Source organism: Leuciscus leuciscus (assembly GCF_965113295.1).
Source record: "Leuciscus leuciscus genome assembly, chromosome: 7".
NCBI classification, from domain to species: domain Eukaryota; kingdom Metazoa; phylum Chordata; class Actinopteri; order Cypriniformes; family Leuciscidae; genus Leuciscus; species Leuciscus leuciscus.
In genome coordinates this window covers 12006386-12020285 of record NC_138731.1, presented here as the reverse complement: position 1 = coordinate 12020285, position 13900 = coordinate 12006386, and the positions used below count along the sequence as shown (strand labels likewise).

At 37.8% G+C, this 13900-nt stretch overlaps 1 protein-coding gene across 5 annotated transcripts in view; it reads left to right on the top strand.

Annotated features, from left to right (window-relative positions):
• The window catches only part of myo3b (myosin IIIB), a gene marked incomplete at its 3' end in the record, with an annotated part of 170651 nt that overhangs the window by 7814 nt on the left and 148937 nt on the right, over window positions 1-13900 (top strand). For 3 of the 5 annotated variants that reach the window (XM_082176050.1, XM_082176047.1, XM_082176049.1), the window contains 6 exons: window positions 2609-2792; window positions 3198-3218; window positions 3693-3827; window positions 6936-7040; window positions 7249-7348; window positions 8932-9008. In XM_082176050.1, coding sequence (XP_082032176.1) covers window positions 2609-2792; window positions 3198-3218; window positions 3693-3827; window positions 6936-7040; window positions 7249-7348; window positions 8932-9008 — 622 coding nt within the window. The remainder of the gene's footprint in view (window positions 1-2608; window positions 2793-3197; window positions 3219-3692; window positions 3828-6935; window positions 7041-7248; window positions 7349-8931; window positions 9009-13900) is intronic. The other 2 variants (XM_082176048.1, XM_082176052.1) reach the window with 1 other exon arrangement.

The following is a 13900-nucleotide window of genomic DNA, read 5'->3' as shown; positions in this document are numbered from 1 at the left end:
CAGTAGAGCCATTATCATTTATTTAAAAAATCTTGTAGAGGTGAATATGAAATGCAAGCATGCAAAAGTAAAACCATCTTCCGCAATGTGTCGGTCTAGGTGCTTCAGTTTTAGCCTTTTATTGCGAATGAATGATGGTTGGGAGATTAGTGAGAATCATTACATGAGCAGAAGACCATTTATTATCGACCATTACATTATTTTTTGATGAGGTGTCATAATTAAACTTAACAGTAACCATAATGTTGATATTGGCACATTAATTAAAAATAAGCACCTCTGTACTATATACTTTTTTATAATTTGTCGTTATGCTCTACCATTTAAAGTCAGTATTTCAGTACTCAAATCATTCCACTGTTTTAAACTAAGCTGGAAATCAGAGTGTGTTTGTGCCTCGTTTATCATCACCCTGTAGTGAGGACAGACATCGGTCCCAGGGTACCTGTCTGTGGTATCTCTCTCCATACCTCTCTAGATTACGTTCAGGAATGTAATCAGGAGGGAAAGTTTTGGACATCTCGACTCTAAATGATAAATGAGAGAGTGGTAGTCCTGAGCTACATGACGGAGTTAATCTCTGTTAAATCCAATCACGGAGAGCTGATTGTGACTTCTTAGAGTGCAGTGATGGGAAAGTAGTATCTGAATCCATCAACACATACTCCTAGGCGTTAGCGAAACACGCAGCTCTCTTGCATAGAAAATAATTATAGACCCTTTTTTTTATTTTACTTTTTTTTCCTGGCTGGAGCGCTATGATGACATTTTGTATTCCTGAGAATATTTGTGGGTTATTGAGTGTTTGTTGTTAAGGGGATGAGTCAAAGAAAGGTCTTGTTCTCCATGTAAGTACTTACACTATTGTAATTGTGATGTTCTTTTCAAACTGTCTGCCCTGATGACAAACACAGGTTACTCTAGAGAAGTGAACTAAAGCCGATTATGAACATAGTTCTTGATTTGTTTGAGGTTACGTGTGTTTTGATCCTGCCTGTCAGATCATTACCACTGTTTTTGTGTAACTGAGGACTCATACCTAACAAAATAACCTAACACTAATGGTGTACCACAAGGCTCAGACTTAGGTCCTTTTTGTTTGTTGTAAATGCTTCCCTCTATGTGATATATTTTTAGGAAATAGAGCATTAGCTTTCTTTCTTATGCAGAGGACATATGATGGCAGCTCTAAATCTGGTATTTAATGCAATATATTGATAGAGATTAATTTTCTGTTATGGCGTCTTGTATTTCTCAAACATCAAGAAAAAAATAATAGCATAATTTGATGATTTTGTTGTTTTAAAATCCTCGTGTGATTATCATAATTAGCCATGCTTTATCAAGCGTTCTCTAACCTGATGTGACCCCTTAGCCTGTTTAACTTAAGGAGACACATTTTAATTAGATTTACCTAGTGTTCACGTCGGACCATACTTCCAAAATGTGTCTTCATGTACACTAACTGTGAAAAGTTTGGATGCATAAAACAATAGTAACGTTAACAAAAATGACGAGACAACACAAATGAAAGAATGACAATTGTAGTGACCACAAAAACAAAACAAGCACATTAAGCATTTAAAAGGATTGTTCAGACAAAAATATATATATAATAATTCTGTTATCGCATATTCTTATACCCACATGTTGTTCCGAAGCCTGAATGATTTTCCTCCCCACAAAATACAAGAGAGGAATGATGGGCAGGATGTTCTCGTTGTCAGGCTGTCAAGCTACAAAAATGACAAAAGAGCTTTGTGTGAGGAATGGAAAAAAAGCTTTGTGTGAGGAAAAGACTGAAATCTGGTCATTTTTGTACTTTAAATCTTCCCTCTGATTTTCCTCAAATGCACTTTTTCTTTTGTACAATTATATGTGTATATTCAAATTTGCCACGTTGCATGTGGTTACAAGGCACATGTTTTGCAAACTGATGTCAAACCTTGTGTGATACGTTTTGATGTGTGATATTTCAGTATACTGTATGTGAGCGTTAATGAGATTTTGAGCCCTGCAACAGAGGGGAAGATTGTTGACTAATGAATTTCAATCTTTCCATGTTACGGCTTCTGAAGAGTTGAAACATTACACACAATTTGTCATTTTTGTAGCCAATTTTCTTATGTCTTGTCACTTTCATTGTTTGAAAAAGAACAGTGAACATTAAATGTGTAAACTATACTAAATTTCTCATTTTGTGTTCCATGGAGAAATAAAAATCATAGAGGGTTGGAATGACATGATGAGGTTGAGAAAATGGTGACAGAATTACATTTTTGTGGTGCACTATTACATTTACATTCAGCATAAAGGTGCAGTAACATGACATTTTTAAGGACAAAAAGTCCATTGTCATTAATGGAGCAAGCAGATTTCTGTTGGTCAACATGGCAAATTTGTGTGACCAACTTGAACTTGTGAAATCTGCGTAGGGAAATCCTTCGCCCTCAGGCAAATTATATGAATTACTATTAAAATGACTTGATTTCGACCATGAAAATTCACCAAATAATGGTAAATGTAACCGTACCTACGTGTATAAAGAACTGTGTGAAGAAATGTAATTAAATCTGTGCTTTGTATTACTGTTACTTGTAATGTTCAGGAGGTCTCTCTATGGACTGTATCCCTACAAGTCAAGCATGATCGGTTTAGAGTCGCTGGCGGATCCATCTTCTGATTGGGACATCATGGAAACAATTGGGAAAGGAACCTATGGCAAGGTCTACAAAGTCATCAATAAGAAAGATGGAAGTCTAGCAGCAGTGAAAATTTTGGATCCCATTAATGTGAGTCATTTTTGGGCTTTCTGAGATTTGATTCAGTTGTGTCATCTGTGTTCAGTATATTGCAATCATGTCCTCTTCATGATGTGAGCACAAGGAAACTGTTACTTCCATGTACTCTGCTTTCCTTGGGCTTTTCTTCTGAGAGTCTTAAACCTTCATTTTTACAGACTAGACCCAATAGATTCAAAAGGGGGCAGTGTGGCATTACTATTCAGTAATGAATCTGAAAAAAGTGTGCTGAAAATGTACTGTGAATATATGTAACCTTTACCTGTGCTATCTACAGTCAAATGAATTTATTTTAGGATGTAAGACTCCATATTTACAATGATTTGAACATCAAACAAAAACAGAAAAAAATCTTTAAAGGCATTTCTTCTCCTCTTGTCCTCTGGCTTGTCTCAGAATCCCAGTCACACTAACAGAGTAAGTAGATGTTCTTCCCTATAGCGCTATTGATTTTTGGAAAACTAGCCAGGATGTTTTATTTGTATGCCTAACCCTGATATTCCCCATGTTGTGTGATGTCATTAGTGCTGCTTGATCCCCCATAACCCCCTGCTGCACAGTTCATGCATGGCTGCCCTTACTGTACCCATCGAACACCCTGCTGGTCGTACAAGCACATGCACGAAAGCTTGGGAGCGTTATTGACACCTTTTTCATTGTCATCATCTATTCTGAAAAATTGTCTTTTGTATATGGTAGCTTTTTTTGAATCAGCAGCAATTTCTAGCTTCAATTAAGGACAGATGTCCATGTAGTTTGTCATAGAATCCCATAAGAACACCATGTCATTACACACAACAAATGCAAATTATACAGAACCGCCACAAACCAGGGCGTTGTTTTGCTTACTTACATGTATGATTAATGCGGCTGTGCTAATGGTTGTGTCAGGATGTGGATGAGGAAATTGAAGCGGAGTACAACATCCTGCGCTCGCTGTCCAACCATCCCAATGTGGTGAAGTTCTTTGGCATGTTCTACAAAGCAGATGAGCTCTCTGGAGGGCAGCTTTGGCTTGTTTTGGAGGTACATTTCTTTTTCAGAGCTTGGATTTGCATTACATAGTCCACAGGAAATAGTTTCTAGGGCCCTGTTTACAGCTGGTTTAAGATGCGTTTTGGTCGATCGGATCACACGTAGACGAGGGAGACACATTCCTGTTCACACCTGGTGTTTTAATCCGTCTCTTTTGTCCACTTTCAACCACTTCTGTCCTGTTTTAGAGATTAAATCCCGTCTGTCTAGAGCTCTTCCCATAATGTTACTCATTAGACCAGTAGATGGAGAGCAGACGGTGTGTTGTGGCTGTTTGAACACATTCGATCACATGAGTGTTTACACTACGAAAGCAATCCGGTCAAATGTGTTTTCTACTACCTCTGGAAGTGGTCGAAAGTGGACAAGCTCAAGTGTTTTAGACCCCATTTACACCTGTATTTAGTGTCCACTTGTGATCCGATCGGCTAAAACGTATCTTAATACCAGGAGTAAACAGGGCCTAGGAGATTTCCATGAAAGTTGCATCCCATTGTAAAGTGGTAGTTATTATTATAGTACTTGTTAGTGAAGTCGTGAGGCATCTTTCTGATATTACAGTTTCCGGGTCCAAGCCTTTACCTCAATCTCAACAGCCGTTTTTGAGTACTATTCATTTAGAGCATACATTTAACATGCATTAACATCTTTTAAGAGTGCTTTCACACTGGCAGTTTAGTGCGGACCGGGGCACGGTTCGCATGAAAAATCGCTAATGTGAACGCTGTCATCGGACCCGGGTGCGTACTAGAGTACCGAACCCGAGACTACCTGGAGGAGGTGGTCTGAGCTCGGTGGCTCCCGAACCGTGGTGCGGTTCGCGTTAATGTGCAAGCAACACGGACTAGGGTGCGCGCTTGTTCAGGAAGTATAGTATCCCGCGCATGCGTATCACTGTCGAATATCATTAGGCTTGTTTGAGATGCGCCTTGCCTCGCCTGAAATGTAGTCGAGAGTAGGCGGCTGCAGTGAGGGGAGGAGTGAAAAAAGCGCAGGCAAGACGGACAGTTCTCTCTTCTCGTAGTGGATCTGACACCTGCGAGATCAAAGATGGATATCGCGGGATTCACCCATAGACAGTATAAGAAAGGATTCACCGGATTCACGCTCGTGCACAGTGTTGCTAATAAACTGGATGGAATTTAAGTTCTGTTGCTTTTATATGAAAATAAATATAATGAACAAGACACCCAAAGTAGCCTACTTATTTAATTCCATTCCAAATACATGTTTATCAATCTTTTTTTCTTTAATACAGACATGTTGTTTTTTTCTTTTTCTTTTCTTTTCTTTTTTATAAAAATTACATTGCATAACCCATAGAGATCGCACTGTTAGATAGTTTGGGAATATTCACACATAACGTATACACATAAAACATGATATAAGAGTTTTAAAATCAAACATTTTAAAAGAGAACAATACATCACGGTTGTTTAAACCAATGAACATTAAGCTGTGTCGTCAGCAAGTCGTTTCCCATCATGCTTTTGATCAGCGCAGTCAGTGGAGAGTAACTGCGCTCGACTGCAGAATCCGACAGGTGCGCCTTGCGCTCGCGAGAGATTTTTGACATACGTCAGCATGACATCAGAGCAAGGCGGACCGCACTCGGACACATTTCTAACCGGCATGCATCTCGCGCTGATCACCGGTGATCGATTCTGCGTAGATTTTGCTCATCTCAAACAAGCCTATTGTTTCCTCACACGAGTTGTATTCTCCATGCGTTTTCTGTGTGCGTTTGCGATGACGTAAGATCACTGCAAACGCACCTGGGTTCGATACAACTAATTGAGTGTGAAACCAGACCAACGCTGCGGGGGGCGCCGGGAACTAGCGCACTCGGGTTCGGACCGCAGCAAACGAACCCAGTTGAAAAACGCCCTAAAACTCACTTTGTACACTACAATCTAAAAGCTAAGTTACTTTAGTCCAGTAAGTGTTCATTTTGAAATATTACTAACAATATTAAAGTTAATTTTACATTTAGTTTATAAAAATCAGTGAAGATTTCACAGACAAGTTTTCACAGTACAGAAGACGTGTACAACGATCTGAAGGTGGACATATTTATAATTATACTAAAGCCCTTTTATTTCCCCAAAAAGTATAAACTGTCAGTCAGATGACAGAAGGCACGTAGTAGATTGGTTCAACATGTTTTTTTTTCTGCAGTTGATAATTGATAAACAAGTTTTTATCATGTTGATAATTTAGAGGTAAATTAGAGGATAATTTTTATGTCCAAATTTGCGTATCAAATATGATACATTAGTCTAGGGTTAACTGTTATGAACTAACATTCAAATTCATTATTTGATAAAACGCTCTTATTCTACACATATACATCTTTTTACATTGTACTTATATTTTTTAAAAACCCAATAATGAGTAAATACATTTTTTGGAGTAAATACATTTTACACAATTTTAATTGTAATTTTGTAAAGTTAAAATTGTAAAATGGAAATTTAAATTTTACACAAATTAAAGACATTTAATATAAAGTGGGTCCAAATGTAGCCCATATGCTTTGTTCACTACATTCCAAATGAATGTTTTAATAGTGGAAATATTTAGTGGAAAGGTCTAAAATGGAAGTTCTTTATTTAAAATCATTTGTTAGCCTCTAAATCTCATTGAAGTGTGCAGAGAGACTGAATGTAAACAAAACCTATTTAAAGCTATGGAGAGCTCCAGACTGGAGCTCGAGAGCTGCATGTTTTCACTGTATGGAAAAGTGTAGCACAGACATTATTATAAATATTTTATTTTGTGTTCTACAAAAGAAAGAAAGTAATATGTTTGGAATGTTGTATAGCTGAATAAAAGATGACAGATTTTTTTTTCATTTTGTTATTAAGCATGTGCATGCATGATATGTCATAGCTGGTTTTACAAATGCAATGCCAAGATGAATAAAAACACAGTGTGGTGTGTTTCGTTAGCCTATGAATCATAAAAAGTGCTGAAGTCTTACTAATTTAGCTCCTGTTGTTTGGTTGCCCTTTTCTCTATTATTGCATTAATCTATTTCTCTCTCTCTCTCCTTTTCCTCATTACTTTCCCTCTCTGTCTGGTGTTTCTCTCTGTTAGTTGTGTAATGGGGGTTCAGTAACGGAACTGATAAAGGGTTTGCTGATGAGGGGAAAACGTCTTGAGGAGCCCATCATCTCCTACATCCTGTGTGGAGCGCTTCTGGTGAGACACACACACACACACACACACTGAAGTAATCTGCTCACCCCAGCACAGGGAACGCTGCCTCAGCGCTCTGACCTTGCCAGAGTAGTTATTTTGGGTCATGATAGTGAGGCGAGACAGTGTCCAGCTGATCAGAGGCAGTCTGGCCTTCAGGCTCAACTAACTGACTTCAGCTGGCTAAAAGTTTCTCTGGCTTTTTTCTCAGGGTCTCCAGCATCTTCACGACAACAGAATAATCCACCGTGACGTGAAGGGCAACAACATCCTCCTCACCACAGACGGTGGAGTCAAAGTGGTGGACTTTGGTAATGGCTACTGCTGTTTCTCTGCAGAGAGAGGTGGATTTTATTATAGAAAGAGAGTTTTATTTTGAAGTTTTATTTACATTTTCCTTTCCATATACTCCAACAATCTACACAATGACCATGTTTTGTCAAGCTCCAAAATGGACCACATACTAGTTTGGAGTAAATAATGACAAAGTTTTTGTATTTTTTGTCATTCTGTTATTTTAACGGTACAGTGGAAAGACATTTAAACCAAAGTAAAAATCAAACGACAAATATATTTATGGTCATAAACATCTTATATATATATATATATATATATATATATATCTTACATATATATATATATATCTTACATATATATATATATATATATATGGTTAATCTTGGACCAATTTGGACCAGTTTATATTCCAAGAGGGCTTTAACATGTTCTTGATGGGCAATAATGTCTATTACGAACATTAGCTGGAAAATAACGGAAATATGATATATTCTTCAAAAGAATATATGAAAGTGTACTCTCCTTAAGTACACTTATATGGCCTTTTATTTCAGTAGCTTTTTTAAAAACATAGCTACTTTTAAGACTTTTTAAAATAATGCTAACCAATAACTGACTTTTACTGGTTGTTTGAACTGGTTGCTGAACCAGTTTAGCTGGTCTTCAGTGCTGAGTGTAAAACATCAAATATATTTGATTTACTGCCTCGGTTTATTCACAATTAATTTGTTGACCATACATGATATAAATTATTAGTATTATACAGATACACATCATATATTTTTACAATATTGTTCCAAATATATGACGACCCTGATTATAAGATGACCGGCCCTTTTTCAAGATGTACCTTTTGGAAAAAGGCTTTTTGATAAAGAAAATGCTTTTATGTGAAAATAATTTTCATACTGCATATTTTTCATATTTTAATTAATTAAAGTATGGTAAATACTGTTCAAATGTACCAGCGATCTCATTTAAAAATAAACACTTTTTGTTCAGATGTATTTCTGAGAAAAAAACAAACATCATCTTATATTCGGAACAATACGGTATTGTAGACATAATAAAATGAACAGTATGCTAATGCTCTACCATGAGTTGTCAGAATTAAATGCTGCCAAATGGAGGTGGAGCCGTTCTGGCGTCTGTGTGCTTATCAAACGCATCCTCACACATCATGTGAATGGGGTTAAATGGTGTTTGGCATGGAAAGTGTGTGTGTGGGTGTGGGGGGGCATTGATTCTCGTCTGCCTGAGGCGTGTTTGTCCCGTGTGGATGTGAGAAAGAAGTGGACCCCTGCCGGGAAGCAAAATGCCCTCATCACGTAATGCTGATGAATGCTAATGTCACGTCAGATTATTTGCCACCTCCTAAATGTCTGAATCCTTCGGAGTGTTATTTGGTCTTACTTGAGAAATAATTGTACAGTTATTGCTGTGTATTATCACAGATGTAAAAAAAAAAAAAAATTATATATAAAAAAAAAATTGAGGGAAAAATGTACCTCATGAAGGGAAAAAAATAACCTTATGAAGGGAAAATATAACCTTATAAAGTATGATTCTGACACATGTTGTCTCTGATCTCTTGCAGGAGTCTCTGCTCAGTTGACAAGTGCCCGTCTACGCCGAAACACATCAGTGGGAACTCCTTTCTGGATGGCTCCTGAGGTCTGTCCTGTTACAAAAAATACCACTTTTATTTCTAAATCTAGCCAGTCAACATCCATCTCTTCCTATGTTCCAGTACAAAACGTTTTATTGTTAAAGGGAGAGTTCACCCAGAAATGAAAATTCTGTTATAATAGGCCTTTATCACACTACCACGTTCAAAAAGCATAAGCTTCAAATAGCAGCGTAAAATGCGCTCCACTGTATCCTGTGTAAATGGCAGGACCCATAGCACAGGATTGTTGTGATTTATTGTTGTATTCATCACAGATACTTTATCTAAACACATCAACCACAGTTTACAATCTTTAGCTGTCTATGATGAAACAAAGAAAATGGTGTCATGTTATTCCGGCGCATATTTAATATTTTAAAGGTGAGCACACAAGGCTACTGTATGTGTATGTACAATACAATTAAATAATTACAAAAATAAATACAATTATTAAAGAGAATTAGGTCATACATCGCATTCAAATATTAATTACGTAATTGTTAACAATGATAATGTTGTTAAGACATTGTTTTCATGCAATTACTTCATTTTCTGATACAATCATCAAGTTCAAGTTGGAAAGTTCAAATAAAGGAATATTTGCAGCCCAAAGTTGATTATTCAAAAAACCGGTTTGATAATCCTAAAGTAAATAATTTTGACCTGTAGTCAAAAATTGTATCCCTTAAAACTCAACTTTGATTACCAGAATGACATATTTAAAATATGTCTTGAAATAGTTTTTTCATGCCTTAAAATAGCTTGAATGTAACTCTACACCCTTGCCTCATTAAGTATACGCAGTTCTATGAATATGTAAATGAGCCCCGCCTCCACTCACTCACACAGCTCAGAGATCCACTCGTTGACGATCACACGTTGATCTGATTGGTTACAAGGTAGTTTGTGACGTCAGAAACACCAGCGATTTCAAACCGCATGTGATACAAACGTCAAAATAAATCATGTACTGTGCAGAGCATATGAGCGGAGTGGAGCGGTGAGAATCTCCGCTCATCGTTCACGGAACTGTTCACCCCTCCGCTCCCCCGCTCAAAGCTACATCAGGCCGCTCCGCTCATTTTCGCTCAGCGCTCAACGCAGTTTGCTTCGCGCTCCACTCAAATGGCCCCCCGCTCGCTCCAAAAAAGGAAAAAAATCTACATGTATATCACTTGTAGCGGTCCCCAACCTTTTTTGCGTCACGGACCGGTTTAATATCAGACAATAGTTTTCACGGACCGGCCAGGGTGTGGCGGATAAATACAACAAAATAAAATATGAACGGCATAAAAAATGGGGTATTTTTTTTAAATAGCCTATAATAATAAACGTGAATCCAATATGTGTAGGCCATACTAGCAACTTTATTAGCAGCGTCCTCTAACATCGCGCCTAAAGACAACTGAGAAAGTCTGAACACAAACAAAATGCCCCCAAAAGAAAAAAAAATCTCCATGTTTTCGGTGCTGATGCGTTCATGTAACATGTAAGGGCGCTGCCAATAACGCACCTAAAAGCTGTCACAATAACGAACCGGCAAAATTAATGATTATGTATATGTAAAATATAGCAGGAGACATTTTAATTGTTTACTAATAAACCATTTTTTTTATGTCTGTGTCGGCTGGAAAGATGCTGACTCGCTTAATTCGTACTAATTCGTACGACCTCACTCGTACGAATTTGTACGATTTGTCTAAACCCACGTGATGGGTAGGTTTAGGGGCGGGGTCAGGGGTAGGTCATTCGTATGAATTCATACGAATTGGCCAATTCGTCAAATATGTACGATTTTGCAAAAATCTTACTAATTCGTACGAGTCAGGTCGTATGAATTCGTACGAATAAGCCACTTTGTAGAATTTGTACGTTTTCCCGTGAGATCGGGCTGGACTCGCGATCTTCGCAGTATTGAACGCCCCAGAGAGAAATGCACATACGGATTACATAAGAGAGCAGTCTGTTTTCTTTAGTTTTGAATTGTTCTGTTTAAAAGTAGACATTTCAGGCTTTATATATATGTCTCAGGTCTGTCAGGCAAGTAGGCTATACGCTGAATTTCGGTTCATTTATGAGACAAACTCCAGGTTCACCCGCCGGCGCCTTCGTGTCGTGATTATCTATTTTCTAATATATTTACTTATTTATTAAATCCAGAAAATTGGTTGATGAAACACTGATCAAAATTAAGATACAATTACTACAAAACGAAATTAAATTTAAAGACAGGCTTTGTGCTTTCTGTCTGAGGTCTCAGTGAAAGTTTTAAAGTAGTCTTTTAGTGCCGCTGTCAGAGCGCTCACGTCCGTAACGGAGAACTGTCCCATCTGACTGTAACATTTTTTTTTTTTTTTTTTTTTGTGAAATAAATTTCTAAATAAATGCGACTTATAGTCCAGTGCGACTTAGGCTATGCCTATATATGTTTTTTCTTCTTCATGGCGCATTTTTTGACTGATGCGTGGCGTGAGCGGAGCGGAATTGGAGCGGGAAATAGGGCGACGCTCCATCCTTTTGAAATTGCCGCTCTGCGCTCTGTCCAAGATCCGCCCGCTCGCGCTCCCCGCTCGCTCCCGCTCCACTCCGCTCACATGCTCTGGTACTGTGGTAAAATTGTTTTGAGGTCATACATAGTGTTGTGCAATGAATCGTGTGAAAATTAATGTTGTTAATTAATGGTAATTAATTGTTAAGAAGGCACATCTCTATACAGTAATACAGTATATACATTTGTATACAGTATATTGATAGATTCAGCTTTACCCACATACATACCCACTTATACTCAATGTTTATATATATATTGCAAATCCCAACTGTTTTATTGTTTATATCATCACAAAATGTAAACTATATTTTCGCCTAGCTGTAAATCTGCTAAATGCAACTAAAAAAGATATTAAGATATTTTAAACATTAACATCTAGCCTGGCATCAAGATGTTAGGTCTGGCAACTCACCATTGGCAGGGCTCAATCTGAGGGGCGGGATAAACGGTTGTCTTTCAAATTCCCTCTGCACGCAATAGGACAGCGCTACAACCAACCAGAGCGTTTTCCCACCAGCGGAGCTAGTTGATAAACTTTTGCCGTATCTGGTCGGCAAAACCACGAACACATCTTCCTTTTTTAAGAATGACTTAAGTGCCGTTCTTTGTTCTTTTCTCAAAGAAAAGCTTAACTCCAAGTCCTCCAGAGTCGCGGCCAAAGCCGATTCGAAAGACCGCTGTTCGCCAGCAGCCGCCATTCTTTGTTTTCAAGTAGCAGGGAATTCACGCAGAACCGTCACAACTCTGTCGTCATTATGTTAAGCCCGCCCACTGACTCTATACACGATTTGATTGGCCTGACTAGAGTTTGTTTTTTCCAGCTCGAAAGTCAACGGAGAGTTGCTAGACTACACTGGCTGCAGAATACATTTTGCTGTTGCTAGGGTGCGTCTAGATTTCTAGGCTAATTAACATCATGATTTTCTGTAAAGCTGCTTTTCACAATGTGTATTGTGAAAAGCGCCACACAAATACATTTGCTATTCAAAATATATATATTTTATTTCTTATACTTTTATAGTATAGTTTTATTTACTGTAGGCCTACTGACTGTAACAATCTGGGCTTCTTTAACCTGTGAGTAGATTAATGCAGCTTTGTTAAAAAATCTGTGTTTTTGTGTATGTATTAGTGAGCTGTCACTGAGTTTGGTGTGTGTGTGTGTGTGTGGGTCATGTGAAGGTTAATAGCTGAGCGCCGCTCTGTGAGAGTGAAAGAAAGAGAGGTGATGGGGCCAGCGGGGGAGGCCCCTCAGGGCCAATTAAAATACAGTCTAAATGAAACGCTCGGCAATATGCCGATTGGCTACAGTGTTTCTGACAAACTGATTTAATGCTGGAAAACAACATAAAGTAATTGCTGTGATTATTACAGTCCAGTAATGATTAAACATTACAAATACTGGTTAACTGGAGCTGAAATAAAAATTAGTTTAATTTAGAAAATGGTTTGGCTAAATCCACATGGATATGCTGGGTAAATGAGCAGAAATTAAAGAGCTTATTTAACCATTTTGAACCGTATAATAACGAAACTGATATGAATCCCTCTACTAGACCATAGACAGCGCACCATATTGACCTTCTGACAGGAGTGAAAACGAGGCTGTGACGGATAGAAGGACAGTGTGTTCAATGGATTGTACTGTTGTTTAACAGCACACCAGTTCAGCAGTCTTTTCTGGAAAAAGAAATACAGTTTTCAAAGTTGAAAGACTATCCCTTACAGCCTCGTTTTCATCTGCGTAAAATTTAATTTGGCATCTAACCTGACTAAGGTCTATACGTACATTAACGGATTTCATTCAATTTTAAAAAGTTCTCAATTATGTTTATTGTAGACATCAGATATTTCCAACTCGATATCACGGCAAATCGTACGAGGTGGCTAATTCGTACGAATTTATACGACCTCACTCATATGAATTCGTATGATTTTTACTAAATCGTACATATTTTACGAGTTACCCAATTCGTATGAATTCGTATGAATGACCTTCTCCTGACCCCACCCCTAAACCAACCCATCACTGGGGTTTAGACGAATCGTAAGAGTCAGGTCGTACAAATTCGTATGAATTAGCCACTATATACTCACTCGTACGAATTCGTACAAATTGGTCGTGAGATAGCGTTGGATATTTCTGCTAAAATTCCTTTGGGGATATAAAAATATCCACAAATCAATCAATAGTTGACATGCAGCAGAAGTAGAATATTAATGTATAGAAGACGAGTATAAAATGAATGTAGATTGCATTACTCACAATAAGAATTAAATAATTGTTTGAGTTCATATTAAGCTTGCTGACTTATAATTAGTGTCTTGACAAATCTGAGCACAGTT